Genomic DNA, 24,821 nt, shown 5'->3' on the forward strand with positions numbered 1-24,821 from the left:
TGCCTGTGATCTTAGCTACTCAGGAGGCAGAGATCAGGAAGATTTCAGTTCAAAGCCAGCCTGGGCAAATAGTTCCCGAGACTCTATCTCTTCACAAAAGAGGGTTGGTGGAGTGGCTCAAGGTAAAGGCCCTGAGTTTAAACCCAGTACCACAAACAAACAAAAAATGGAATGGCCTGGCATGGGTCACTTGTCAGGGTGCCTCACTAGCTGGGCTGGTCCCATTTTTCTCTTGAGGGTAAAGTCAGGTGGCAGATCTGAGAGCCATCTCCCAGAGACCAGAGGCTTGTCCTGAGGGTCTATGGGAAGAATCCCTGCCCCTGTAACCCCCATTGGGGCCTGTGTTGCTGGAGAGTGCCCAGCCTCTTGGAGGACACCATGCTCAGGCTCAGCAGACTTCTTCAGGTGGACCAGTCTCTGCTGACACTGTTTGTCTTTGCCACTGTGGCGCAGAAGTCATCGTAGATGATCCATAACCAAATGGCAGTGGCCGTGCCAATAAGGCTTTGTTTTTACCCTGGCATGGAAGAGTGGGCCTGGGAGACTCAGGTGGGAGGATTGCTTGAGCCTAGGAGTTCAAGACCAATCTGGATGACATAGTGAAATCTTGTCTCAAAAAGTAAAAAAGAAAGCTTTATAATCCCAGGTGCAGGACAGAACTGTGGAGCTGGCTTCTGTCCAGCTTCTGGTTGGTGTACTCAGGCCTTGTAGGAACAGCAGGCTGTGGAATGTGCTAGAACAGGACCCCTAAGCTCAGTGTGTCGGAAGAGTTTCTTGAGGGCAGCCTCTCAAATGGGTCTCAGGACTCTCTACACCTTCAATGATCAAGGACCCCCAGAGCTTCTGTTGATGGGAGTGCTATCTGTTGTTGGCAGAGTACGAATGGGCAGGTGAGAAAGGTTGAAAGTGGGCATGCATGTTTTTCAAGTGCCAGCATGGCAGTGCCATCCCTTGTCACGCAGCCTCTGCAGAAACCTGCGCCTTCATGAGCTTGTCACCGGGACATTGGCCAAGCATTTTAACCCCATGGGTCCCAGTGCTGGTCTAGGACATGTATGTCTTCACCCCTGTAGCCTGCCATCCCTCCTCTCTGTCCGAGGTGTGCCCGCCCCTGACGCGTGCTGGGCACCTGTCCCAGGTGCTCTGCTGGGTCCTGCCTCAGAAGCTTCTTCTCTCCCATCTCCTGTCCAGTGGCTGACTGGCTGTCTGTCTGCTGCACCTTGGTTGCTGTGGGCCTGGAGCTCCTGACCAGGGTGAGGCGGGACAGTGTGGGCCAGCATTTCCCACTTCTGGTTCAGCCCTTAAAGGCCTCCTGGAGCCCCCATATGATCCCATCTCTTCCCGTTCCCCACCCCAGCTTCTTCCAGTCACAGTCTATAAGTCATCTACAGGTGGCCACTTTTGGCGTTATTTCCTAACCTCGGTGCCTATGGGTGGCATCTGGGTCCCTGGAAAATAAAACAGACAGGCAGAAGTAGGCAGAAACAAGGCATGGTGAGCCTATGTATTACTTTTGTTCTTTTACTTATTATGAATTTTTAAAAAGTGTCCCTATTTATGGGGTGTGATGTGATATTTTGGTACCTGTGTACATCGTGTAATGTTTAAATTAGGGTGAGCGTATCTGGCTCAGTGACCATTTTTTTTTTTTGGCTGTACCGGAGTTTGAACTCAGGACCTTATGCTGGCTAGGCAGGCACGCTGCCACTTTCGGCACTTCACCAGCCCTTTTTGCTTCAGTTATTTTTCAAGTAAGGCCTCCCTTTTACTCCCAGGCCAGCCTGGAGCACGATCCTCCTAGTTACAGTTCCTGTGTAGTTGGGATGACAGATGTGCCACTGTGTCCAGCTTTTATTGGTTGAGATGGGGATCTCGCAAACTGCCTCAGCTGGCCTGGAACTGCAGTCCTCCCAACAGTGATCATTTCTTTATGGTGACAATCTAACATTCCCAAAGGCCTGCCATACTTTGCTGTCAATCATCTGTGGACAGCCAGTCACCATGTAATGATTTGATAGCAGTAGGCCGCGTGACAGTGATCCAACTGAGTGAGGTTGGAGCTGTCTTGGTTTACTTGCATTCACTCTTTGCCAATGAGGAAATTGCCCAACTATGCAGTTCTCAGAACGTGACCCATAGTTAAGTGACACATTTAGCTGTACGCAGGCGCACGGTAGTGTCCCAATATCCAACAAACGAGGAGTGAATGTCGTCCCACCATCAGGGTCTCCAGTGTCCCCAGCAATGGCTGGCTCCATCCAGAGGCATTTGAACCTAGGTGTGCACCTAAGTGCTGTCTTAAGCTTTGCACACATCTTGCATACCGGCATGCCCTAACTTTGATTTGAGTTCCTTGGAGAGCAACAGAGTTGGGCAGATGTGTTTCAACTTTCAGAATCGAATTCTCTCACCAGGGCTGTAAGATGGACCCGTGGTCCCCTCTTTGTGTCCTTCTCCTGTGTCAACTGTGATCTGAACATTTCATGGACAATTCCAGAAAGAAATGGTGCACTCACATAACTTCCCATTTATTGTAATATTTTTTTTTTTTGGTGCTGGGGATGAACCCAGGACCTCACACACTGGACAAGCACTCACCAATGGGCCATTCCCCAGTCTGAATTTTCCTGCTTCTTCTTATTATTTTGAATCTCTTATTGTGCCTAACTTATGCACTAAGCTTTCTCAGAGTGTGTACAGGAAAAGACACTCTGGTCTGTAGAGGGTGGGGTGATGGTTGAGGTTTCAGGTATGGTCTGGGGTTTTGGAACTCATTCTTGTGGCTGGGGGACACTTGTACTAGGCTGGCTTCATGTTAAATTTCTTGCTCTAGCCACGGCGGTAGAACTTAAGTGAAGGCAAGGGTGATATCTTTTTGTTTTGTTTTGATTGAGACAGGGTCTCTCTTTGTAGCCCGTGCTGGCCTGGAACTTGTGCTCCTGCTGCCTCCATCTCTCCAGTGCTGGGATTATAGGCATGTACTACCAGGCCCAGCTTGAGTTTTCTTTAAACTGTAGGAATTTTAGTGCATTTCCCCCCGGTGGGTCATAGAGCAAGAGAGAGAAAGAGGGATTGGTAAGGACACGGAAGGTGTGGACAACAAGCTTACTCTGGTGACATGGATGGAAGCCATTAACAGAACTTAGAATCTTCTTAGGCCACAAGAACACTTGCTGTGGAACACTGACACATACCAGGCGTGTTTCAATGACTTTCTCTCTCTCTTGTTCTATTTATTTTGCGGTGCTAGGGATGAACCCAGGGCCTCATGAGTGCTGGGCAAGTGCTCTACCACAGAGCTGCATCCCAGCCCTGGGCTTAATTTTTAATGACAGAAACTGTAACAAGAGGTGTGACTGGTTTTCTGTTGCTTTTATTGATGTCATTGACCGCCTGTTGGAATTTTAGGCTCTTGGTAACAAACCTGGACTTCCAGTGTTCTGTTACCCATGGTTGAAACCTGGCCCCGGGAGGTGACCAGTGCCTGGCCTCTTGCTCCGGAGGTCTAGAGGCTTCCTTGTAGCTTCTCCGTGGGAGGGATGGGGGAGGGGCCTCAGACAAATGCCTGGCCCTGGCAACTGCTTGTGCAAGATTCTACCTGCCCCTTGTGGGGTTCTTCTGGAAAGTTCCAGAAGCAGAAGCAGAAAGCTGCCCAACCAGCTTGTGAATTACTAAAGTCCTGGAGTAGGAATGGCTCTCGGGGCCACCCTGGCCTAAGTCACATCCCCGTCCCTGCCCTGCCCTATTTGTGACCTTCTGTACCTTTGTGTCCAGACACATTCAGGTGCTGTCACTTAGCAAGCCGGAGGCTGCTGTCTGCTGCCCCTTTCTGCATATGCAGAGCCATGGTCCCAGCCGAGAGTGGCCTGCTCCGGCTGCTGGCCATAGGAATGTGTCCCAGCAGTGCATGGTAGGCCAGGGGGCAGGTTGGGGCCTGGTGCAGGACTGGCTCCCCTACCTATGGCGCCTGGCCACAGCCAGGGTCAGGATTGTGCCTGGCTGCTCTGAGCCGTGGCTTAGCCTCTGTCCACATAGCTACCACTTCTGATTGGATTCACCTATAGCTATCTGCCACCCTGGTGTCCCTCCTCTCCAATGCAGGGAGGTGACCATCTGGCTCCTGGCTTTGTCCTGCTCACTCCTGCTGTCTGGTCGCATGGCTGGTTTGGCACATGGTTCTGTTCTCATCCGGGCCTCCAGCAAGTCCTGCCTTAGGTGTGCCCCACCTTCCTCTGTACGGTGGGGTGAGAACTCGCTGTCACCGGGGAGCTCCTGCCTTGCTGTGTTTAGCTGTCTGCAGGTGCAGGTGCCACCTTGGTCTGTCCTTCCCCGCTGCCCAGGGGAAGGTCATATTGACAGTTTTGGTGGATCATGCTCTAGAGGCTATTCCGTGACCAGCATGTACACATCCCTTGGACACTGGCAGCTGGTCTGCTCAGTGATTCTTATGGGGCGAATTTGCTTCCCAGGGCCCCCTGGCCATGTCTGGGGACATGTGTGACTGTCACCAATGGGGAGCTCCTTTTGTGGAATGTGTGGAGGCCAGGGACACTGCAGGGCCCAGGACACACATAGAAATGACGTGACCAGGTGTCCCCAGTGCTGAGGGGGTCACAAGCCTGACATGGGATGTGATTGTCTGCTATGCGCCCTGGGCGTCCCACCTGCTGGCTTTCCTGTGATGGTCAATGGCCTCTCCCCGTTTCCACAAGTGGTCAATAAAGTCTTAGAGCACAGCATAGAGCAAAACAGGTACAGAGCTTACTGCACGCAGCCACACCGTGACCACGACATGTCTCCCCTAACTCCTCCCCTGAGAACAGTAGCCCCTCTGGTGCGGAAGGTCCTGTGGGTTTGCATCTGCCAGGACAGTGTCACAGCAGTGTCGGGCCCTCAAGTCAGTCTCCAGTCCTCAGTCCCCGCCATGCTGCTTTTCCTCTGTGTGGTGCAGTTGAGTCTTACAGGGTGAACTCCATTCCTGCCAGCTGCTTTGTAGCCCAGGCTGGTGTGAAACTTGCAATCCTTCTGCCTCAGCTTCCTGAGTGATGGGATCACAGGCAAGCACCTGGTTTCCATTTTTTTTTTTGATGTATAAATTTTTCTAGCAGTGTTTGGGGGGTTGAATTGAGGACCTCACTCCATACCCCCAGCCCTTCTTAAAGCTTTATATGGTTTCAGGGAGGCTCTTGCATTTTTGCCTGGGCTGTAGACCAAGGTCCTCCCACCTTCATCTCCCACATAACTGTCCCCTCCGCCTTCCCCAAGCACTGTCTTCCTGACCCTGCCTGAGTAAGTAGCTGGGATTATAGGAATGGACTGCCACACTAACTTCCTCTCTTTTTAAAATGACTGCTTTCTTGGTCTTTTTTCTTTTCTTTTGTTTTTTAAATTTTTTGGTGTGACTGGTGTTTGAATTCAGGGTTTCCTGCATGGAAGGCAGGTGCTCTACCACTTGAGCCACACTTCCTGCCCAGCTTTACTGGTCCGTGGCTCATGTACATACTGGCCACCTATTGAAAGGGCGGGAGTGGACAGTCTGAAGTGCGGTTGCAGAGGTGCAAAACCATTGCCACAGTCATTCTCAGAACATCTCCATCTCTAAAGGAAACCCTGCACCCTTCCGTGGTTCCCCTTACTTCCCACTTCTCCACCTCAGGCCCCATGAGTCCACTTCCTGTCTGTGGATTCTCCTGTTCTGGATGTTTCCTATCAGTGGAGTTGCACTGCAAGACCTTTTGTGTGTGCTTCTCTCCCTGAGCACTGGCATGGGTCAGAGCCATGTTGTGTTCATGGCTGCTTGCTGCTCCAGTGTGGGGATGGAGCACGCTGTGGGTCCTCCATCTGTTGGTAGATTGGCCCCTCCCTCCTGGGGATGATACTGTGGTGCGCACCGCACGCGTGTTTTGACTGGGCCCTTCTTTCCATCCATGGCACCTGTGTCTGAGTCGAAGCTGCTCTTGGGTTGGAGGGCTGGGGCGCTGACCCCCTGGGAGGCTCTCCTGTGTGCTGGATGAACTGGGTGGCATGTGCATTGGGGTTGTAAGCTGCCTCAGAGCTGCCCCGGAGGCCTGCAGCAAGAGATGAGGTGAGGACCCTGACACAGTGCCCACACACCAGGCTCTTGGGTTTGTTGTGAACAAAGTGTAAAAGTCCCCAGTAGGGAAGGACCTGGACTCTGGGACTCAGCCCCCACTCTGACTCCAGGTGCATAGTAATAGCAGCCCAGCCTTTGAACTCCCAGGGAAAATCCAGAAAGCAGGGTTACCTGACCTTTTGTTGACCTCTCACTCCCCTTCCCTCTCCTTAGCATCCTGGCTCCGAGCTTTAGTGATGCTGCCCCACCCCCCATGTCTGGGGACCTTTGTGGTGATCAGACTGGGAGTGTTCCTGGCCAGGGACCCCACACTCCAGAGCACGACCACAGGAAATGACGGCCCTTGGGAGCAGAGCCTTTGGGGTGCAAGTGGGAGGGGACTTACTGGGTGCTGGCACATTTGAGGCTGCAGCAGCTTGGATGGCAGGGCCCTGGGGCTACCTGGTGTGGCAGAGATGGCAGTGGGGACTAGAGAGGGGTGGCGCACAAACTCAGCTACCTGGTGGGAGGGTAGTAACGTGAACTAGGGGAATAGGCAAGAAACTTAGGAAGCTGGCTTTGTGGTTGTCCAAGACCGCTAGTCATGATGGCCATTGTCATCAGTGCCTGATGTTTCCTTGGAATGTCACTGTTTTTTTTGTTGTTGTTGTTGCTGGGACTGGGGTTTGAACTCAGGGCTTTGCTCTTCCAAAGCATGCGCTTACCACTTTTCCAGTCCATTTTGCTCTGGTTATTTTGGAGGTGGGCTTTCACGAACTACTTTCCTGGGCTGGCCTCAAACTGCCATCCTCCTGACCTCACTCTCCCAAGTAGCTAGGATTACAGCTGTGAGCCATGGCACCTGGTGGGATGTCACCTTGATTGGTAACAAACAGCTTCTGTCTCTGCAGATGGAGGATGGCCACACGCTCTTCGACTACGACGTGCGCCTGAACGACACGATTCAGCTGCTGGTGCGGCAGAGCCTGGTGCTGCCGCCCAGCGCCAAGGAGAGGGACTCAGAGCTCTCTGACACTGACTCGGGCTGCTGCCTGGGCCAGAGTGAGTCAGACAAGTCTTCCACGCACGGTGAAGCAGCTGCCGACCCTGATGACAAGGCTGGCCTGGATGACAAGGACGCGTGGGATGAGACTGACCTGGGGCTATACAAGGTGAGGCTCCCCGAGGCTGCTCGCGCGCAGTGTCACAATAGCCTGTTTTCCAGGGGAGCCCCTGAGCCCTGCATCATCACCTGCCCTGTGTGCCCCTCACAGGCCCTTCTCTGTCCCCACTGGGCACCTCAGCCTGACATGGTCTACAGCTGGTTCTTCACTATCCTGACCAGCACATAGGGGCTTCAGGGATCCCTGGGTGGACCTGCGAGGCCGAGGTCAGCATGGGGCCTCGTGTGTGTCTCTGGGACCTGCACAGTGGCTGGAACTTTCTGGACTCATTGTCCCCCTCCAAGGTCCCGAAGTTTCACAGAAGGATCTTCTGGCTTTGCAGCATCTCTTGACAAGCCAGAAGTTCTGGGCTCATTTGGCCGCCTGGCAGCCATGGCTGGGGCTGAGCTGTGGGTCCTGTGAAGATAAGCCTGTGCCTTTGTGCCCACTGCTTTTGGTGGGCCTGCTGGCTCTTAGGGGGTCCTACTCCTGGGGACCCCTGGACCGTGTCTGGGGACATTTGTGGCTGTCTCTACTGGGGAGCTCATGGCACGGAGTGGATGGAGGCTGGGGCACTGCTGGCACCTGCAGGGCTCAGGACACTCAGAATGATTTGGCTCTGCATCCGTGTTGCCGAGGTTTAGAAATCTGCCTGGAGGCCTTTGAGTTTGCACTGTCTGCGCTCGGCACCTAGGTATGCTCCCGTGTGTCCCGCCCGCCGCCGGGGCCACTGGATTGACAGGCCCCCGTTCTTGCAGGTGAATGAGTATGTGGACGCCCGTGACACCAGCATGGGCGCATGGTTTGAGGCGCAGGTCGTGAGGGTGCTGAGAAAGACTCCCTCTCCGGACGAGCCCTGCAGCTCCACGGCCAGCTCGACACCGGAGGAAGGAATCATTTACCGCGTGAAATACGACGAGTGAGTGTCCTGGCCCTGTGGCTGGCCTGGGGCACCAGGCTCCACAGAACACTTGCTTAGGCTAGCTTTGGTACGTCTGGGTGATGACAGTCGGTGTCATGGAATCCCCACCTCATGTCTAAGCGACACTGCTAGGGAGTGGACACAAAGCAGGGCCGTCCCCTCTTCAGGTCTCTGGGAGGACTTTGCCTGCTCAGTTACGGGGTGGAGCTATCTTATGTGGGAGGCTGGTACCATCCCTCGGATGGCAAAGCTCTGGTCATCGCGCAGCTGTTCTGAGTGCTTCCTGTGGCCCAGGTCCTGTGTGGGCATGGAGATGGTACAGGTTACCATGACAAGATCGCATTGGGCCAGGTGCCTTCAATCACACACCTGGGTTCCAGGCTTGAGGACTTGTCCAAGGGCAAGGTGTCCAGCGGGTGATTATGACAGGGGCCCTTTTGAGTGCTCACGGGACAATGGTCTTCCTTTTATAAGTTCACCGTTCTCCTGACTCTTAACCTCAGCTCTTCCCTGAATGCCCTCTCTCAGTCGGGAACATTCCAGCCTTAGCACACGAATGCAGAGATGGCACCCAGGCAGCAAACCCATCTTGCCTGCAACACAGACCTCCTCTTCTAAGGGCACAGGGCCTTCATCTGGTCCCTGGCAGGGTCCTCCTGCCCAGGAGGAGGGGCTCATGCTCGCTTTAGTGCTGTGAAACATTACTGGAAAAATTGGGCAGGTCCCAGCAAGCACAAGATTCACCTGTTCTTGGTTGAGGGTGGCAAACTATAGCCCTAAGGCCTAATGTGGCCCACTGACTCTTCCTATAAAAAAGTTTTGTTGAAACACACTAGCAGCCATCAGGTTTTGTACTGTGTGTGGCAGCGGCAGACAGAAGATGGTTTCTGTCTGGCCATTTGTAGAGGAAGTTTGTCAACCTTTGCTCCTCGTGGCTCATTAGAAAAAGTGATGAGCGTGAGATGATAGAGCTAACAGTAGATTTGGAGCTGTCTCTCATGCTTATGTGGCAATTTTTTTCCTTCCCCCATTGCTGGGGATGGAACCCAGAGCCTTGCACATGCCGGGTGAGCGCTCACCACTGAGCCAGATCACCAGCCTCAGGCCTAACAGTTTTTGCTGGGCAAATTGGTTTCATTTTTGAAACAAGTTCTCACTTTGTAATTCAGATTGTTCTGGAACTGGAGATCCTCCTTCCTCTCCCGGGATCACAACTGTGTGCCTCCACACTTGCCAGAATGTATCTTTTAGTTCTAACACTTAGGTTTTTTTTTGTGTGTGTGTATGTGGTAAGCACAATATACCTGAGGATTAGCGTAACAACTTCCTGTTATAGTCTAATGTCTGGTATATTGTATTTACATAAGCAAGATAATGTCTTTTTCCACAAAACTGCTCCCGGCACCTGCATGTTGAGAAAGTTGGTTTTCCTGCCCCACATTTCCCCTGGTATCTGGTTCCTAGGGCTGCCATCAAACGGTGCCACAAGCTGGGTGCTTACAGGAATCCATTCTGTCATGGTTCCAGAAGTCCAGGTTCAAGGTGTAGGTGGGCTGGGTTCCTATGCTGGGTCTGGAGGTGAAAATCTGTCTTCACCGTTTCTTGTAGCTTGTGCGGGGTGGCAATCGTTGAGCCCCCTGGGTGTTGTGACAGCCTCCCTCCCTCCCTCCCTCCACTCTGCCTTTGTCTTTCCATGATGTCCTCCCCTCTGTTCCTTCTCTTTTATAAGGACACTGGGGCCTGCCCTGCTCCAGTCTGACCTCATTTTAACCTGCTTCATCTCCAAGACCCTATTTACAAAAGAGGCCACATTCCCAGGTGCCTGGGACAAGGATTTTGCCTCTGTGGAGACCACGCCCCTGCCATACCACCCTCCATAGACTGAACGTGGTCTGTGCCTGCATTCTCAGTAGAGGGGAGGGGGCTTACACGTCATTGTGTGGTGCCATTTTTGCTTCTGAGTCCATGGCCCCATAAAGGGACGAAGTGTGCCATCTGTGTGGTCTCAGGCCAGGGCTTTCCCCACAGCTACCCTGAGAATGGAGTGGTCAGCATCAACCCGAGGGATGTGCGTGCGCGTGCCCGCACCCTGCTCAAATGGCAGGAGCTGGAAGTGGGCCAGGTGGTGATGCTTAACTACAACCCCGACCACCCCAAGGAGCGCGGCTTCTGGTACGACGCAGAGATCTGCAGGAAGCGCGAGACCAGGACGGCGCGGGAGCTCTACGCCAACGTCAGGCTCGGGTGAGCGGGTGGGCCAGGTCTGCTGTCTGCCCTTGTCCCGTCCCTAGGCCCTCCTGAGCCACCGCACCAGGCCAGCCAGCCAATGCTACGTGTGCCAGGCCCTCAGCCTGGACCCTGTGTTTGTTCGAGGTATTGGTCAGAGGGATGCAGGAAGGCACAGCAGGAAAGGGTGTGGCTGTGATTCGGGGGCCCCAGCCCTGGTCCCCAAGTCTCATCAGCTGTGAGGGGCGGCTGCTTTTTCTGTGAAATGGGAGCTCAAGGGGTGGGGAGGTACCAGGGTGCAGCCTGAGTGAAGCCCTGCGTATAGTGAGCTTGGGATGCGCCGGTCCGTGGTACCATCTGTTTTTGTTTTGGAGATGGGGTCTGGCTACGTCATCCAAATTGATCTCAAACTCCTGGGCTCCGTGGATTCTCCTGCCCTGAGTAGCTGGAGCTCCAGGTGCATGACCTTTTCAGGGCACCATTCACTTGTCAGTACTTGCTGGATCAGGATATGTGACGAGGACACTAAGCCATGGCCCTTCCTTGGGCAGCACCCTGCTTGGCCAAGGAGACCCATCAGCAGATGACAGACAAGTGAGAGCTTCTCTGAGCCAAGACCACAGAGGTGGCCTTTGGGCAGTGCCAACATCTCCAGGACAGGTGTCTGATGCCGGCCCTCTGACAGTTGTGCGTGACAAAGTTCATTTCTCATTTGCTTCCTTTAAACTTGACTTTGAGAATTGTAGATTTGCTTGGAGTTGTTAAGAAATCACACGGAAACTTCTGCGTTCCACCTGCATCAAGTTTCTCCCTTGGTGACATCTTATAAGACAACAGAATAATGTCACACTGGAGACATTAACATAAAATCAAGAATCAGAAGAGGCCATAGGCAGGCTTGGTTTTGAACCTGTAATCCCAGCACTCAGGAGTCAGAGGCAGGAGAAGTGCAAGTTTGAGCCCAGCCTGGGGTGCATAGTGAGAAGCTAGTGGGGTCTTCGTTGGCTGGGTCAGTCCTGGCCTCTTGGGTTGAGTGTTCACTCCTATCTATTCTGAGTGAAATTGACACTGATTATTCTTTAACTGTGCACGTGATAGCATTCTCTTGAATGCTTGACACTGTCTAGTTCTAGACATTTCTTTTTGGGGATTTTTTTTTTTCTTTTGGCAGTGTTGGTGTCTGAACTTGGTCTTGTGCTTGGTAGGCAGGTGCTCTAGCACTTGAGCCAGGCCGCAGCCTCAATGAATTTTCACACATCGGCCTTGTGTATCCAAAGGCTTGATGGGTCCCCCAAATGGTTTATGTGCTGTTTAAACCTCGATCCAATTTGGCAGAACTTTGGCAGGACGGGAGCATGCACAGGCCCTGGCAGCCTCCTGCTGGACCTCATTAGAACTCTCAGGGTTCAAATGTCCGTCAGGCACTGCAGTGGGGCTGGGCAGCTGGAATGTTCTAATGTTCTGGAATGTTCTCCCACAGGGATGATTCTCTCAATGACTGTCGGATTGTCTTTGTGGATGAAGTCTTCAAGATCGAGCGCCCAGGCGAAGGGAGCCCTGTGGTGGAAAACCCCATGCGACGTGAGTCCTGAGCCTGCTTCTCTGTGCTGTCCTCATGGGTGAGGGTACTGACCCTTGTCCAGTGGGGCTGACCCTGCCCTCCTGTGCACAGGGAAGAGCGGCCCTTCCTGCAAGTACTGCAAGGACGACCCAAACAAGCTGTGCCGCATTTGTGCCTGTCACCTGTGCGGGGGCCGGGAGGCACCAGACAAGCAGCTTATGTGTGACGAGTGTGACATGGCGTACCACCTATACTGCCTCTGCCCACCCCTCAGCAGCGTCCCCACTGAGGCCGAGTGGTGAGTGGGCTTACATCATCAGTCACCTAGCAAACCCCAGGGGGAGTGAAAAAAGTGGTGAGGGACAGGACCCCAGGGAGCTGGGGAGGAGAGCTTGTGGATCCTTGGCCTCCCAAAAGCTGGCTGCTGCCATCTTGGCACTTGTACTGTGACCATGGGTGAGGTGGGACGGTTGTGTCCCTGGGCTGGGGCCTGAGGACCCTGCCTATGCTGGCAGTCAACCCCCTACCCCCTGAATGCAGAGATAGCACTTCTCCCCCTGCTCCAACCTCATGGAGATGGGGAAACTGAGGGCCCATGGGGTTTCCTGTGCCTGACTTCTGGCTGCTTTCCCACTGTTGGATTTATTGCCCCATGGGAGAGCTGTAGGGTCTTAACAGCTGAGGGACCAGGAGAGCCCATGTCTGACACAATGTTTTGTGATGGTGGGGACATTGCAGGTCGAGGCTGTCCTCACGGCTGCAGGGCACTTCCAACACCACCAAAGACCTGGATTGCCCATTTTGCTTAATTTGTAAATTTAAGTTGAAATGGCCCCGTGTGCCATGTGGTCCCCGTTCTGGGCAGTGCAGAGTGTTAGTGGTGTGGAGTGACCTGGCCTTGTGGGTAGAATGACAAGTAGACCCTGGCTACTGCTGCTGTGTGGGAGGTGACAGCCCTGTCGTCACAGGTACTGCCCTGACTGTCGGAACGATGCCAGTGAAGTGGTGCTGGCAGGGGAGAGGCTGAGAGAGAGCAAGAAGAAGGCGAAGATGGCTTCGGCCACATCATCCTCACAGCGGGATTGGGGCAAGGTGAGGCAGGTCCTCTCCCTGGCCACCTTCCCTCCTCCCCATCAAGCACTCACCCACCGTCTCTCTGTTCCCACCTGGTCAGGGCATGGCGTGTGTGGGCCGCACGAAGGAATGCACCATCGTCCCGTCCAACCACTATGGCCCCATCCCAGGGGTCCCTGTGGGTACCATGTGGCGGTTCCGGGTCCAGGTAAGTGTGGACGCCCATGTTCCCACGAGCCCCTCTTTGGGCTGCGTTGTCTTGCCCTGCATCTTTTGGGCAGCCAAGGTAGTGACAGGACCCCCCCAGGGACCTTGTCTGACCAGGAGAGGCGTGGAGACAGGCTGGAGGCGTGGCTTTGTGACCATGTGTCACCAGGCCAAGAAATATGTCCCGAGTCATGTTGGAGTGCACACCACTCAGGCTTTGATCTGTGCTCAAGAACTGCCAGTCAGGGTGGGCAGCAGCTGGAGTGGACTCTTGGCCCGGTTGTGACTAGTCACATAGCGCCTGCTCCTAGGCTGCTCTGACAGCACTGGGAGAGGAGACTGGGCTCTGTGGACATAGACCAGTCCTCCTCAGGCGTGTCCCGGGCACTGCAGGGTGCTGAGCAGCAGCCCTGGCCAGGAGCTCCTCCAGTGCTGACCACCACACATGTTCCCAGACATAGCCAGTGTCCCCTTAGGCAGGATTGGCCAGGGTGAAGCCCCCCCACCAAAAGCTGGATGTATGGGATCAGTCTTGTCATGGAGGCAAAGGACAATAGAACGGGCACAGTGGGAGGAGATTCTGAGTACCACCATTCTTACCCACGCCTCAGTGCCTGGCACTTACTGGTGGCCCCTTCTTCAAATGGTTTCATTTTGTGTTGAGTGAGTGGTTGGCTGATCTGAGTGCCCAGCAGAGGTGGCTTTTGTCACAGCCTTGCTTGAACTCAGGCCCCCAGATGCTGGCCACGCTCTCTTTCCCTGGGTAGAGGTGGGGCACCGTGTGGTGGTCAGGGTTGAAGCCAGCGGCTCCCTTGGGTGGGCAGACCTAGGCCATCTGGGGGCTTGGTGCTCCTGGGGGACTCATAGCCTGACACGCTGGCTGTGAGCATCAGGCCTCTGGTCCTGTGAGGCGAGAACTCGGGTCACTACAGAAGGTGCCATCTGTTTCTTGATGGCAGGTCAGCGAATCGGGTGTCCACCGGCCTCATGTGGCGGGTATCCATGGCAGGAGCAATGACGGGGCATACTCCCTGGTCCTGGCCGGTGGCTACGAGGATGACGTGGTGAGTTCAGGGCAGTTTCTTCATCTTCATGCCACAGTTTCTCATCACGACCATTTTTAAGGGTACAGCTGCCCCCTTTATCTGTAGTTGAGCTGTTCATAGCTGTTTGCTATTAACTATGGCCCAGGAATAAGAATTTCGTGGAAAGTTCCGGAACTAAATGATCCAAGCATTTTAAGCTGTGTGCCAGTCTGCACAGCGTGATGAGCTCTCATGCCCCCAAGTCATTCACTAGTCCAGCATTTCCATGCTCTATGTGCTCCTTACCTCATGCTCATTGAGTAGCCGTCAACATGTGGCACTATCGCAGCTTGTGTCCAAGTGACCCTCGCTTTCTTGACAATGACCCCAGTGCGCAAGAGTACTGATGACTGAAGTTCAGTTACCCCAGAGAGCTTCCTTTTAAGTGCAAAGGTAAAAGTTCTTGACTTCCTAAGGAAGGAACACAGGCGGAGGGTGCTAGGAACAAGTCACTAGGAATTGTGAGGAAGGAAAAAAAATGTTGTGCTAGGTTTCCTGTTGCACCCCACGTGCAGAAGTCGCGGCCTATTGCGGAGAGGCCTGAAAGTAGCATCTGGTGCAGCCTCAGCTGGGGCCTCAGCATGGGGGGGGCTCAGTGAAGGGGCTATTGCACAGCTCAGTAGTATCAGTGCACTCATGTGGCTGTGCCACCGTCCCCATCATCATGTCTAGAACCTTCCATGTCCCCACATTGAAGTGCTGTCCCCATCAACACTAACTTCCTCTCCTCCTCTCCCCAGCCCCTGGCACTTGCCATCCTGTTTTGTGTCTCTGTGGGATCTGATGACTTTAGAGAGTTCCTGTGAGTGGAGATTGCAATGTGTGTCCTTTTGTGTCTGCTCATTTCACCGAGTACAGTGTCTTCAAGGTCCATCAGTGTTGTAGCAATGTCAAGATGACCTTCCTTTTTCCTGGCCACATAATATTCTGTGTGGATGAACACATTTTATCATCTGGAGGTGAACACTTGGGCTGTTTCCACCTTTTGGCTATCAGTGAATCCTGCTGCCATGTATACATACAAATATCTCTTTGAGATCCTGCTTTCTTGTCTTTAGGGTAGATATACCCTGCCCAGAGTTGCTGGGCCTCTGGTGTTTTGTTTACCTTCTTCAGTTACCACCATCTTGCCTTCTCCAGCAGCTGCACTGTTCCACGTGGTTTGTTTTCAGCAGGTTCTCTCCTCCAGAGGCTTTACTTGGCCTTTTTCTTAACTGTCGCAGGATCATGGGAACTTTTTCACATACACGGGCAGCGGAGGTAGAGACCTTTCTGGCAACAAGCGGACCGCTGAGCAGTCATGCGACCAGAAGCTCACCAACACCAACAGGTTCGTGGAAAATGGTCCTCTTAGGTTTCCACTGACATGCTTCTGCCTTGTCTTTGGTTTTGCTTTGAGCACCGAGTCCAGCAAGGAGGTTGCTGCTGTGGAATGTGGAGGTGTTGGATTGTCCTTCCTTCCCATCTCTGTTTGCTAGAAGGCTCTAAGTTGTTCTGATGCACTAAAACTGCCTTCCTACAGGCCAGCTTTGCAGGCCGCTCAAGGTCCCTTGCAACTATTCAGCTCTCCCATCCTAGCATGAGAGCAGCATAGACCCTGTGGAAGTGAAGGAGCAGGACTGCGTTCCAATAAAACTTTATTTGCAGAGTCAGGTTGTAGGCTGGAATTTGCTGACCCTCAGTTACCTGATGGTCATGGGCTTTTTCAGCATGAGAAAGGCATAAACTGAGCACCAGTGGCTCACGCCTATAATCCCAGTTGCTTGGGAGGCTGACAGCAGCTTGGGCAAATAGTTGGAGAGACCCATCTCCAAAATGACTAGAAAAAAATGGACTGGGGGAGTGGCTCAGACAGTAGAGCGCCTGCTTTGCAAACATGAAGCCCTGAGTTCAAAACCCAGTACTGCCAGAAAAAAAAGCAAGGGATATGCAAATAATGAACAAGAAATTCAAAATGGCCTGAGACAATGATAAGGTCCTTTATTTATCTCCCCTGCTAAAGTGGCCCAAAACTCCAAAATGCTGAGCAATATCCAGGCAGAGGCCAGTGTGCAGGTCAGGTAGCAATGCTCATTGGTGTCGTTTTTCTGGAAAGCACTGTGCGAGGAAGACCCACCAACATGCACTTAGGATCCTGTAATTCCACTTTAAGAAATACATTCAGGAAATGGGGGAAGGTAAGAAGTTCCCCCCCTAAAGCAGCAAAATATTTACCAAATACTGAAAAATTAGGAAGGGATGGTTATACATTTGTTTAATGGAGTATTTTAATTTCAGTAGCTGTTAAAAATGATGTTTTCAGAAAATAAGGATATGGGGAATTGCTCTTTTATAAAATCTAAATACAAACTTCTATGAAATCCCAGTTTTTTTTGTTTGTTTTGTTTTTTTTTGGTTTTGTTTTGTTTTTAAGGGCATGTGTCCACAGACAGAGGTGACTTTTTTTTTTTTTTTTTTTTTTTTTTTTCTTGTTCTGAGTTTGAACTCTGGGCCCTTCCCTTTCAAGGCAGGCCCTCTACCGCTTGAGCCACACCTCCAGCCCTTTGTGCTCTGGTTAGTTTTCAGGTAGGGTCTTGCTTTTTGTACCAGGATTGTGACCTCTTCTGCCTTGCCCTCGGGAGTAATGGGATGACAGGGGTGGCCACCAGGCCCGGCTTGTTTTTTCTGAAGATGATGTCCTGTGTCAGAGTGCCAAGCCCACCCTCTAGTGTGGTTGCATTTGGCCTCCGTGCCCTGCCACCATCTCAGGGGAGGCCTAGGTGGAAAGACCTGCAGGGTTTGCCCCTCCTCACTGACCTCCTTGCCATCTTTGCCTCCTGGTGCACTCGTATCCTGTGTCCTGAGAGTCCATAAACTGAGGAGTACAAAACGAGACCTCTGTTCTCTCCATTGGAGCCCTGCTCTGAGCCTGGCCATACTGCCTGAGTTGTCCTGCCCAGGGCAGTGGCCTTCTTGGTCTTTCCTTCAGTTTTCTGATATTGTAACCAAGCCTGCGACTCCCTGCTTGTAAAGAGAAGGCTTAGCTGGGCCTCATGTCCTGGTCAATGGCTGGGTGGCCCTGTCGCCTGTGGCCTGGTGGGGTGTGTGGTGGGGTAAAACTGTTCACCTGTGGCCAGGATGTGACAAAGAGGGCCCTCCCATGACCTGAGACCTTCCACCTGGCCCTTCTGAAAGGTTCCATTACCTCCCAGTGGGGCCACCCTAGGGGACACCACGGGCCTTTAGGGACCCTCCAGGTGCAGCTGTTAGAGCTGGCAGTCCTCGACCCACTCCAATCTCCGCCTCCACCTGCCTTCTTTCCTGTGCCCATGTGCTTGTGTCCCCTTTTGATAAGGTCACACCAACTATGTGACTTAGGGCCCCAGATGAAGGATGCCCTCATCTAGACTTGGTGTCACCCACAAAGACCTGTTTTCAAAGAAGGCCACATGCATTCCCGGGTGCCAGCTTAGGGCTTGCGTTCCAACCTGCACCGCGGGGCCCCTCTCTCTGCAGGGCGCTGGCTCTCAACTGCTCCGCGCCCATCAATGACAAGAAGGGGGCCGAGGCCAAGGACTGGCGGTCGGGCAAGCCGGTGAGGGTGGTGCGGAACATGAAGGGCGGCAAACACAGCAAGTACGCGCCGGCCGAGGGCAACCGCTACGACGGGATCTACAAGGTGGTGAAGTACTGGCCCGAGAAGGGCAAGTCTGGCTTCCTCGTGTGGCGCTACCTGCTGCGGAGGGACGACGACGAGCCTGGGCCCTGGACCAAGGAGGGCAAGGATCGGATCAAGAGACTGGGGCTCACCATGCAGGTGCGTCAGGCCGCCTCGTGCAGGGGCTCAGCATTTGTACCTGGCCCAGGTGTCCTGATTGGAGTCCATCTTCCTAGCTCTTGGGGGTTCCCGTCTCAAGCATGACCTCCAGGTCCCCAGCTAGGCGAGCCAGTCGGTGTTGAGTGTGCTGTCACCTAGCAGTGTGGGAACCAGGCTTTCTGATCAGAGCTGTGTTCGTGGAGGGCTTTGCCAGTTTTTAACGCATGGGTCTTTGGTAGCACTCCAGGTGCAGGTGGTGGAGCTGGCAGTCCTTGCCTACTCTGGTCTCCACCTCCGCCTTCACATGGCCTCCTAGCACCCAGCCACTAGTGTTTGATGTTTTTCTTTCTTTTGGACTGGGAACAGAACCCAGGTCCTCGAGCATGCCAGGCAAGCTCTCCCCACTGAGCCGCACCTCCAGCTGGTGTGTTCTCTGCTCTGCACTCTTACCTCTCCATAGCTGGCACACAGAGACCAACAGAAGTTGGTGAATGCAGTCAGTGTGGACAGACAGGTGAGGGGCTTGGTCTCGAGCGCCACTCACCAGTGTAGCCAGTCTGCTGAGTATGGTTGTGTTATGCTGTAATTCCTGTGCTTTCTCTCTCTCTGTGGAGGTGCTTTACGGCAGATAGATAAGTTGGGGGGCTGTTTAAGGATCGATGGCCCTGCCTCTGGGGACCCGTGGGCCAGCTGGGGAATTTCAGAGGTCATAGTCCTGGGGTGTCAGCTTCTGGTAGGAGTTCCTACCAGAACTTTGTGATTAGTTAATTAACCTGCTTTTGAGGCAGTATTTTTCTATGTCGCCCAGGGTTCTCCTGCCTCATCTTCCCTCAGCCAGCCAAGTGCTGGGATTACAGGCTGAAGGCTTGATGAAGCTGCTAGTCAGGTGTGACTGCCGCTGCCTTCCGCACCTGACAGTCTCCGCCCTTGCAGGTGCTGATGCCTGGCAGGAGTGAGGGCCAGGGCTCGCCCCTTCCCCAGCTCAGTGGGGAGCTTGCCTCCTAGGAGTATTGCCTCCTGGGTCCATCCCCAGGCCAAAAGCCTGCAGGCCCCCCACTGTTTGTAAATGAAGCTTCTTTGGGTCACAGCCACACGTACTCCATACAGAGTCCTTAAGTGCCTCTTCCTGTGGCAGTCCAGCTAGCACTCCCTTGATGTAATGGTTCTTATTTTAGGGCTGAACACCCTGCAGCAGCAGCCTCCCAGTGCTCCTGACCCTTGCCCCAGGCGCCTAGTGAAGGAAGGCATTCGCCACCTGCTAGGGATGGAAGCCTGGCCCTTGGGCGTGCTGACCACCACCTGCCCCCTCAGCTTACTACATTTAGTAGTTTAGCTCTTCCTCGGCTGGGTTTGAACACAGGCTCTCAACCCAGCCTTTTTCTTGCTTCACTTACGTTTTTGGTAATCTCATGTTTTTGCCTGGGCCAGCCTGGATCGTGCTCCTCCTCCAGCCGTGGTTCTGCTGCAGCTGTGCTGATAGGTGCTCACAACCGTGCCTGGCTTTTGTTGAGAGGGGATCTTGAGCTTTTTGCCCAGGCTGGCCTTGAAACTTCAGCCTCCTCCCCATCTTGTCTCCTGAATAGCTAGGCGTGAGTTGCTCTGTCTGGCCCCTCCAGCCATCCTGTTTTAGGGGTTGGGCATCAGGCCCTTTGGAGATCTGGTGCCAGGTGCTAGGGCGGGGCACAGCCGGAGCTGAGCCCCACAGGATGTTTGATGCCTGCTCCTCTTGTAGTACCCAGAAGGCTACCTGGAAGCCCTTGCCAACAGGGAGAAGGAGAAGGAGAAGGAGAACAGCCGAAATATGGCACTCTCGTCCCCCAGTGCTGGCAAGGGCAAGTGGAAGCGGAAGTCCGTAGGTGGGTGTCCCCGGTGTCCCCAGCTCTCCATCTGCACCTTTGCAGGGGACTTTCCGCCTCTCCTCACCCACCCTGCTCTGCTCTGCTCTCCCAGGCCAGGCCAGCCCCGCCGCCTGGGCCACCAAGAAGACCAAGCTGGAGCCCTACAGCCTCACAGCCCAGCAGAGCAGCCTTATCAAGGAGGATAGGAGCAATGCCAAGCTGTGGAATGAGGTCCTCAAGTCACTCAAGGATGGCCCGGTGAGGCGCAGCCCTGGGTGTGGGCCCCACTTTGACTATGGCAGGTGGACATTATGTGATGTTTACCATCTGCCATGCCCCAGCACCAGGAGCACTCACGTGACTGTGTAACCGGCCCCATCCACTTTCAGAACCTTCCCTTCCCCCAAAAGGAAGCTCTGTCCTTTCAACATCAACTCTCTCTCCTCCTCAGTCCCCCCAGGCCGTCCCCCCACCCCGGTCTCTGTGGCTCTGTGATTCTAGGGACCTGCTGTGAATAGACTCCTGCAGTGTTTGTCCTTCTGTGACTGGCTTATTTCACCGAGAAGTGTCTTTAAGGTCGATCCACGTTGGAGCAGGTGTCAGAATGTCCTTCCTTTTCAGGGTTGAGTAATATTCCAGTGTGTGGTCCACACGTGTGTGCATTTATCCTTCCACGGACACTCCAGTTGTTCCCACTTTCTGACTGTGCTACTGTGGCTCTCCCAGTCCCTACACTTAGCTCTGTCAGGTGTGTCCCAAGAGTGGAATGCTGGGTCCTGTAGTCATTCCATGTGTAGCTCTCTGATGACCTAGCAGACTAGGGCTATTTCTTCACCCTCCTGCAGGGGTGACTTGCCTCCTCCAGCCCTGCCTTCCTGCTGGACTGGCTTTTTTGGCTCCTTCAGCATCAGACCCAGACAAAGTGACTGCAAAGAAATGGCTCAGAGTAAAGATGTATAAAATGGAGGACAAGTGCAGGCTTTTCTCCTGCTAGTCATTTTCTCCAGGACACTGGCCCTGGAGGGTGTCAGTGCTTTTCAGCCAAAGTAGTTTGAGTGCCTCTTAACCTTGATCCCTGTGGTGTACTGTGACTGCTCTCGGCCTTTCCTTCTGACCCTCCATGGCAGGGCCTCACTGTTGGGGTTCCCTCTGCTCACAGCCCTTCCTTGGCTCTCCTGCCTAGCCGCCTCCTCCCCTATGATCATCCTGGGGCTTCTGTGATGAGAGACCACAAGCCTGGTGGCTTCAGTGACAAATTTGTGCTCAATTCTGAAGGCCCAACATGAGCCTTCTGGGCTGAAAGTCAAAGTCTCTTCAGGACGGGCCCTTCTGGTGGCTCCAGGGAGGGTCCCTTCTGCCCCCTTCCAGCCTCTAGATGTCCGCAGCCTTGGCTGTGGCCACACTGTCTCTGTGGTCACACAGCCTCCCCCTGTGCATGTGGAGCCCCTCCCCCTCCCATTCAGGAAAGGTTCTGGTGGTGACATCTGGCTGCTGCGGTGATGCAGCGTCACCTCCCATCTCAGGATCTCTCACTTGGTCCCTTTTGCTGTGAGGTGCCAGGACGTGACTGTGTGCATCTTGGGGGTTCGTGTCCAGTCTCCCACATTTCCTTCTGCTCTCCAGTCTTGGAGTGCCTGCCTAGGCACTTTCTCTGCTGTCCAGGCCAGCCCTTCCTGCTAGTCGCTGCACCTATCTCACTGAGATTTTTCTGTTTTCCACTTGGGGTCTCTGGCCTCCTCCAAGCACCCCTGCCTCCTGAGTGGCGTGGGGACAGGATTGGGATCTATAGCCCTTCACGAAGGGGATCTGTGACATGCCCTGCCCCCAGCTGCAGGTGTTCCTGAGTAAAGTGGAGGAGGCCTTCCAGTGCATCTGCTGTCAGGAGCTGGTGTTCCGGCCCGTCACCACCGTGTGCCAGCACAATGTGTGTAAGGTGAGCAGGCAGAAGGTCTGGAAAGATGGCCCTTCCTCCCACCCATAGGCCTGCTGGCTTTGCTCCTGCAACTGCTTTAGGTCTCTGTTACATGGCCTTGGCCTTTTTTGGGACCTGGGCTGGCCCCCTGCCTCTGTCTTCTCTAGTCACCCTACCCTTACAGGCCCCTGCTTGCCTCAGAACCATTCACTGGCTACCCTCCTTCCTGGCCGGTTCCCTGGCTGAGGTCTGAGAAGAAGCCTGAGGGGTAGGGAGGAGGGCTTCCTGCCTATCCAGCACCTGCAGGGTCTGGGGCTGCAGCCCAGGCACACTGGGGCCCCACTGTGGGCCCAGTGGTAGTTGGCCCCATCCTGTTGTCTCTCCTGCCTCCCCCGGTGAGAGCTGGCCCTGTCCTGCCATCTCTCCTGCCTCTCCCTTGCTTCCCCTGCTGGGCATTTACTCAGCATTACTCACTGCGGAGGGCACAGTGTTTGGTGTCTGTAGGATGAACGAGACAAATCACACCTGGAAGCAGAGAGGTTCCAGAAGGTGGAGGAGGGGAAGGCTGCCTCTGTGTTCTGGGGGCATCTGGAAAGGCCTCATTAAGTAGGAGACTAGAGCTAGGGATGCATCTGGAAGGTGGCATGACCTGTGAGGGTCCTTGGGGATCCGGGCTGGCCATGAACAGTGAGTGGTTAAAAGTGAGATTGAGGCCAGGTGTAGTGGCCTGTAATTCCAATTTCTCAGGAGGCTGAGGCAGAAGGATTGAGAGTTTGAGACCACTGGATACAGTGAGACACTGTATCAAAACCAAAACAAAACCTCATGCCTGTCATCCTAGCTACTTGGGAGGCAGAGGTCAGGAGGACTGAGGTTTGAGGCTAGCCCTGGCAGACAGTTCCTGATTCCTATCTGGAAAATACCCAACACAAAAAAGGTTTGGTGGAGTGGCTCAAGTGTTAGAGCACCTTCCTAGCAAGCGTGAGGCCCTGATTTCAAACCCCAGTACCATTAAGGGAAAAAAAGAGAGATTAAGGGTCAGAGGTTACCTCAGGACCTAGAAGTCAGTCATTATTCTTGACTGTGTCTGTGGGTTGGCTCTTAGTGGGTGTGGCCTGGGGTGGGGGTGGGCTCCTCACCTGCTCCTTATCTTGCAGGATTGTCTGGACAGGTCCTTCCGGGCCCAGGTGTTCAGCTGTCCAGCCTGCCGCTATGACCTTGGCCGCAGCTACGTCACGCAGGTGAACCAGCCGCTGCAAACCATCCTCAACCAGCTGTTCCCTGGCTACGGCAACGGCCGGTGATCTACACATCCCTCGGGTGGTGTCCTCAGAAACCCAATCGCTGGCCTTTCTGGCCCTTGGTTTGTTCTTAGCGGGCTTAATTTAAACATGTAGTTTTCTTCCCTTTCCTACAAAGGCTCGTCTTCCCTATTTTTTGTGTAATCTATACACTTTCAGGTTGCTCGTGTTCTGGCTGAACGTTGGACTTCTCAGTGTTTTGTGTTTTTGTTTTTTCTTTTTCTTTTCTTTTTTTTTTGCTTTTTTTTTTTTTTTTTTTAATACAAAGCCTGAAATTTATCTGCAAGACAAAAGAAAACCCAATTTTTGGAAGATGGAGTTAGGAACTATGTGCCCCAAAGGCTGCATATGTTACTCATGCCAAGTCGTCATTTCCTGCCACTGACTAGCTAGGTGTCTGACTGCCTAGAACAATCTTTGCAAAGGTTTCTGGGTCTGGCCCCCAAGGTCAAAGGCAGCGCACCTTCCTGACGGCCAGCAAGATGGTTCCAGTGGTGGCCCTGGGTGTGGTGGAACCCAGCTCTCTGTCACGTTGTAAGAACTGGACAGGGCTCCTGGGCCCAGTTTAAACTCTCACCTTCAACGCCGTCCCCATGGGGCCCGAGATCCGCCTGAAAAGGTCCTGTGTCCCCATGGGCAGAGCACTGGGGCCAAGCAGAAACTACCTCAGCTGGACTGAACTCTCATTGGGGCCGGGCGTCACCTGCTGGGGACAAAAGGCCAGGAAGCAGGCGCACGAAGCCATGTACAAGTGCCTTCGGCTCGTCTGTTCTTTCTAAAGACGGGGCTCTTCCTTCTTAGCACTGAGTTGTTGCCAAGCACATTCTAAAGCTGTGCCATCTGCTTCTCCCCCACGGCCCGCTGGGTCCTGGGCACTCGTATCGACGTTTAAGTTCAGTGTTTTCCTTAAACTCAGCAATTGAGAATTACAAGAGTGGATTTTTTTTTTTTTAACGAATGCTTTTTTAAGATGAATTTTTTTGTAGTTACTGTATATGTATCAAGAAAGATATAACTTAGGGTTTTTTTCGTTTTTGTTTTTTTGTTTAGTTTGGTTTTTGTTTTATTTTTGTATTTTTTGGAATGGTTTGTGAATTTTTCTAACTTTACCAAAGTTTGCAGCTCGTACCTCAGTAGAACAAGGATGTTTTAAATCACACAAATGCACACAAACTGGAGTAAGTCCGTTTTCAAAGGTCTGAATTTCTTTTTTTCCCCTAGTAGGTTGTTGATGCATTAGGGAAGAAATACTGAGATTCTGTGTAGGCTTTTTCTAAAGTTTGATATTCTTTGTCCAGATTTTAGAGTCTCAGAATAAATGTTTTTCACTGGTGTATTTGATTGCATGCGTCTCCCTGTTTGCAAACTTCATAGCGCTAGTCGTTTCATTTTCTCTCTGTGAGAACCCGAGAGAAGGACTGTAGGAAATGAAAGCTTTGTAGGTGAGAAAACTGAGGTCCAAGAGGGTCTCAGTGGTGGTGGGCCAAGGGTGTTACCGAAACTTGCCTTGTACCAGTCATGCTGGGTCCTTTACAGTTCTGAGCAGGGGTTGGCCAGTTCCAGCCCCTGCCTGGTTTTGTCAATAAAATTTTATCGACAACCTTCCCCATTAACACTTATACCATTTATGGTGACTTTGAGTGGGTTTGAGAGGAACCATCTG

At 53.2% G+C, this 24,821-nt stretch overlaps 1 protein-coding gene across 3 annotated transcripts in view; it reads left to right on the forward strand.

The window, feature by feature from the left end:
• Positions 1-24,494, forward strand: part of Uhrf1 (ubiquitin like with PHD and ring finger domains 1) — a 29,534-nt gene extending 5,040 nt beyond the window's left edge. For 2 of the 3 annotated variants that reach the window (XM_074054383.1, XM_074054384.1), the window contains exons 3-16: positions 6,985-7,245; positions 7,995-8,155; positions 10,187-10,402; positions 11,865-11,965; positions 12,057-12,243; positions 12,914-13,037; positions 13,120-13,227; positions 14,186-14,288; positions 15,527-15,641; positions 17,807-18,107; positions 19,840-19,963; positions 20,058-20,203; positions 21,774-21,878; positions 23,015-24,494. In XM_074054383.1, the coding sequence (XP_073910484.1) occupies positions 6,985-7,245; positions 7,995-8,155; positions 10,187-10,402; positions 11,865-11,965; positions 12,057-12,243; positions 12,914-13,037; positions 13,120-13,227; positions 14,186-14,288; positions 15,527-15,641; positions 17,807-18,107; positions 19,840-19,963; positions 20,058-20,203; positions 21,774-21,878; positions 23,015-23,161 (2,199 nt within the window). In that variant the 3' untranslated portion in view covers positions 23,162-24,494. Of the gene's footprint in view, positions 1-6,984; positions 7,246-7,994; positions 8,156-10,186; positions 10,403-11,864; positions 11,966-12,056; positions 12,244-12,913; positions 13,038-13,119; positions 13,228-14,185; positions 14,291-15,526; positions 15,642-17,806; positions 18,108-19,839; positions 19,964-20,057; positions 20,204-21,773; positions 21,879-23,014 lie in introns of all 3 variants that reach the window. The other variant, XM_074054385.1, reaches the window with a different exon arrangement.
• The last annotated feature ends 327 nt before the right edge of the window (positions 24,495-24,821 follow it).

Source organism: Castor canadensis, chromosome 14 (genome assembly GCF_047511655.1).
Source record: "Castor canadensis chromosome 14, mCasCan1.hap1v2, whole genome shotgun sequence".
Taxonomy (NCBI): domain Eukaryota; kingdom Metazoa; phylum Chordata; class Mammalia; order Rodentia; family Castoridae; genus Castor; species Castor canadensis.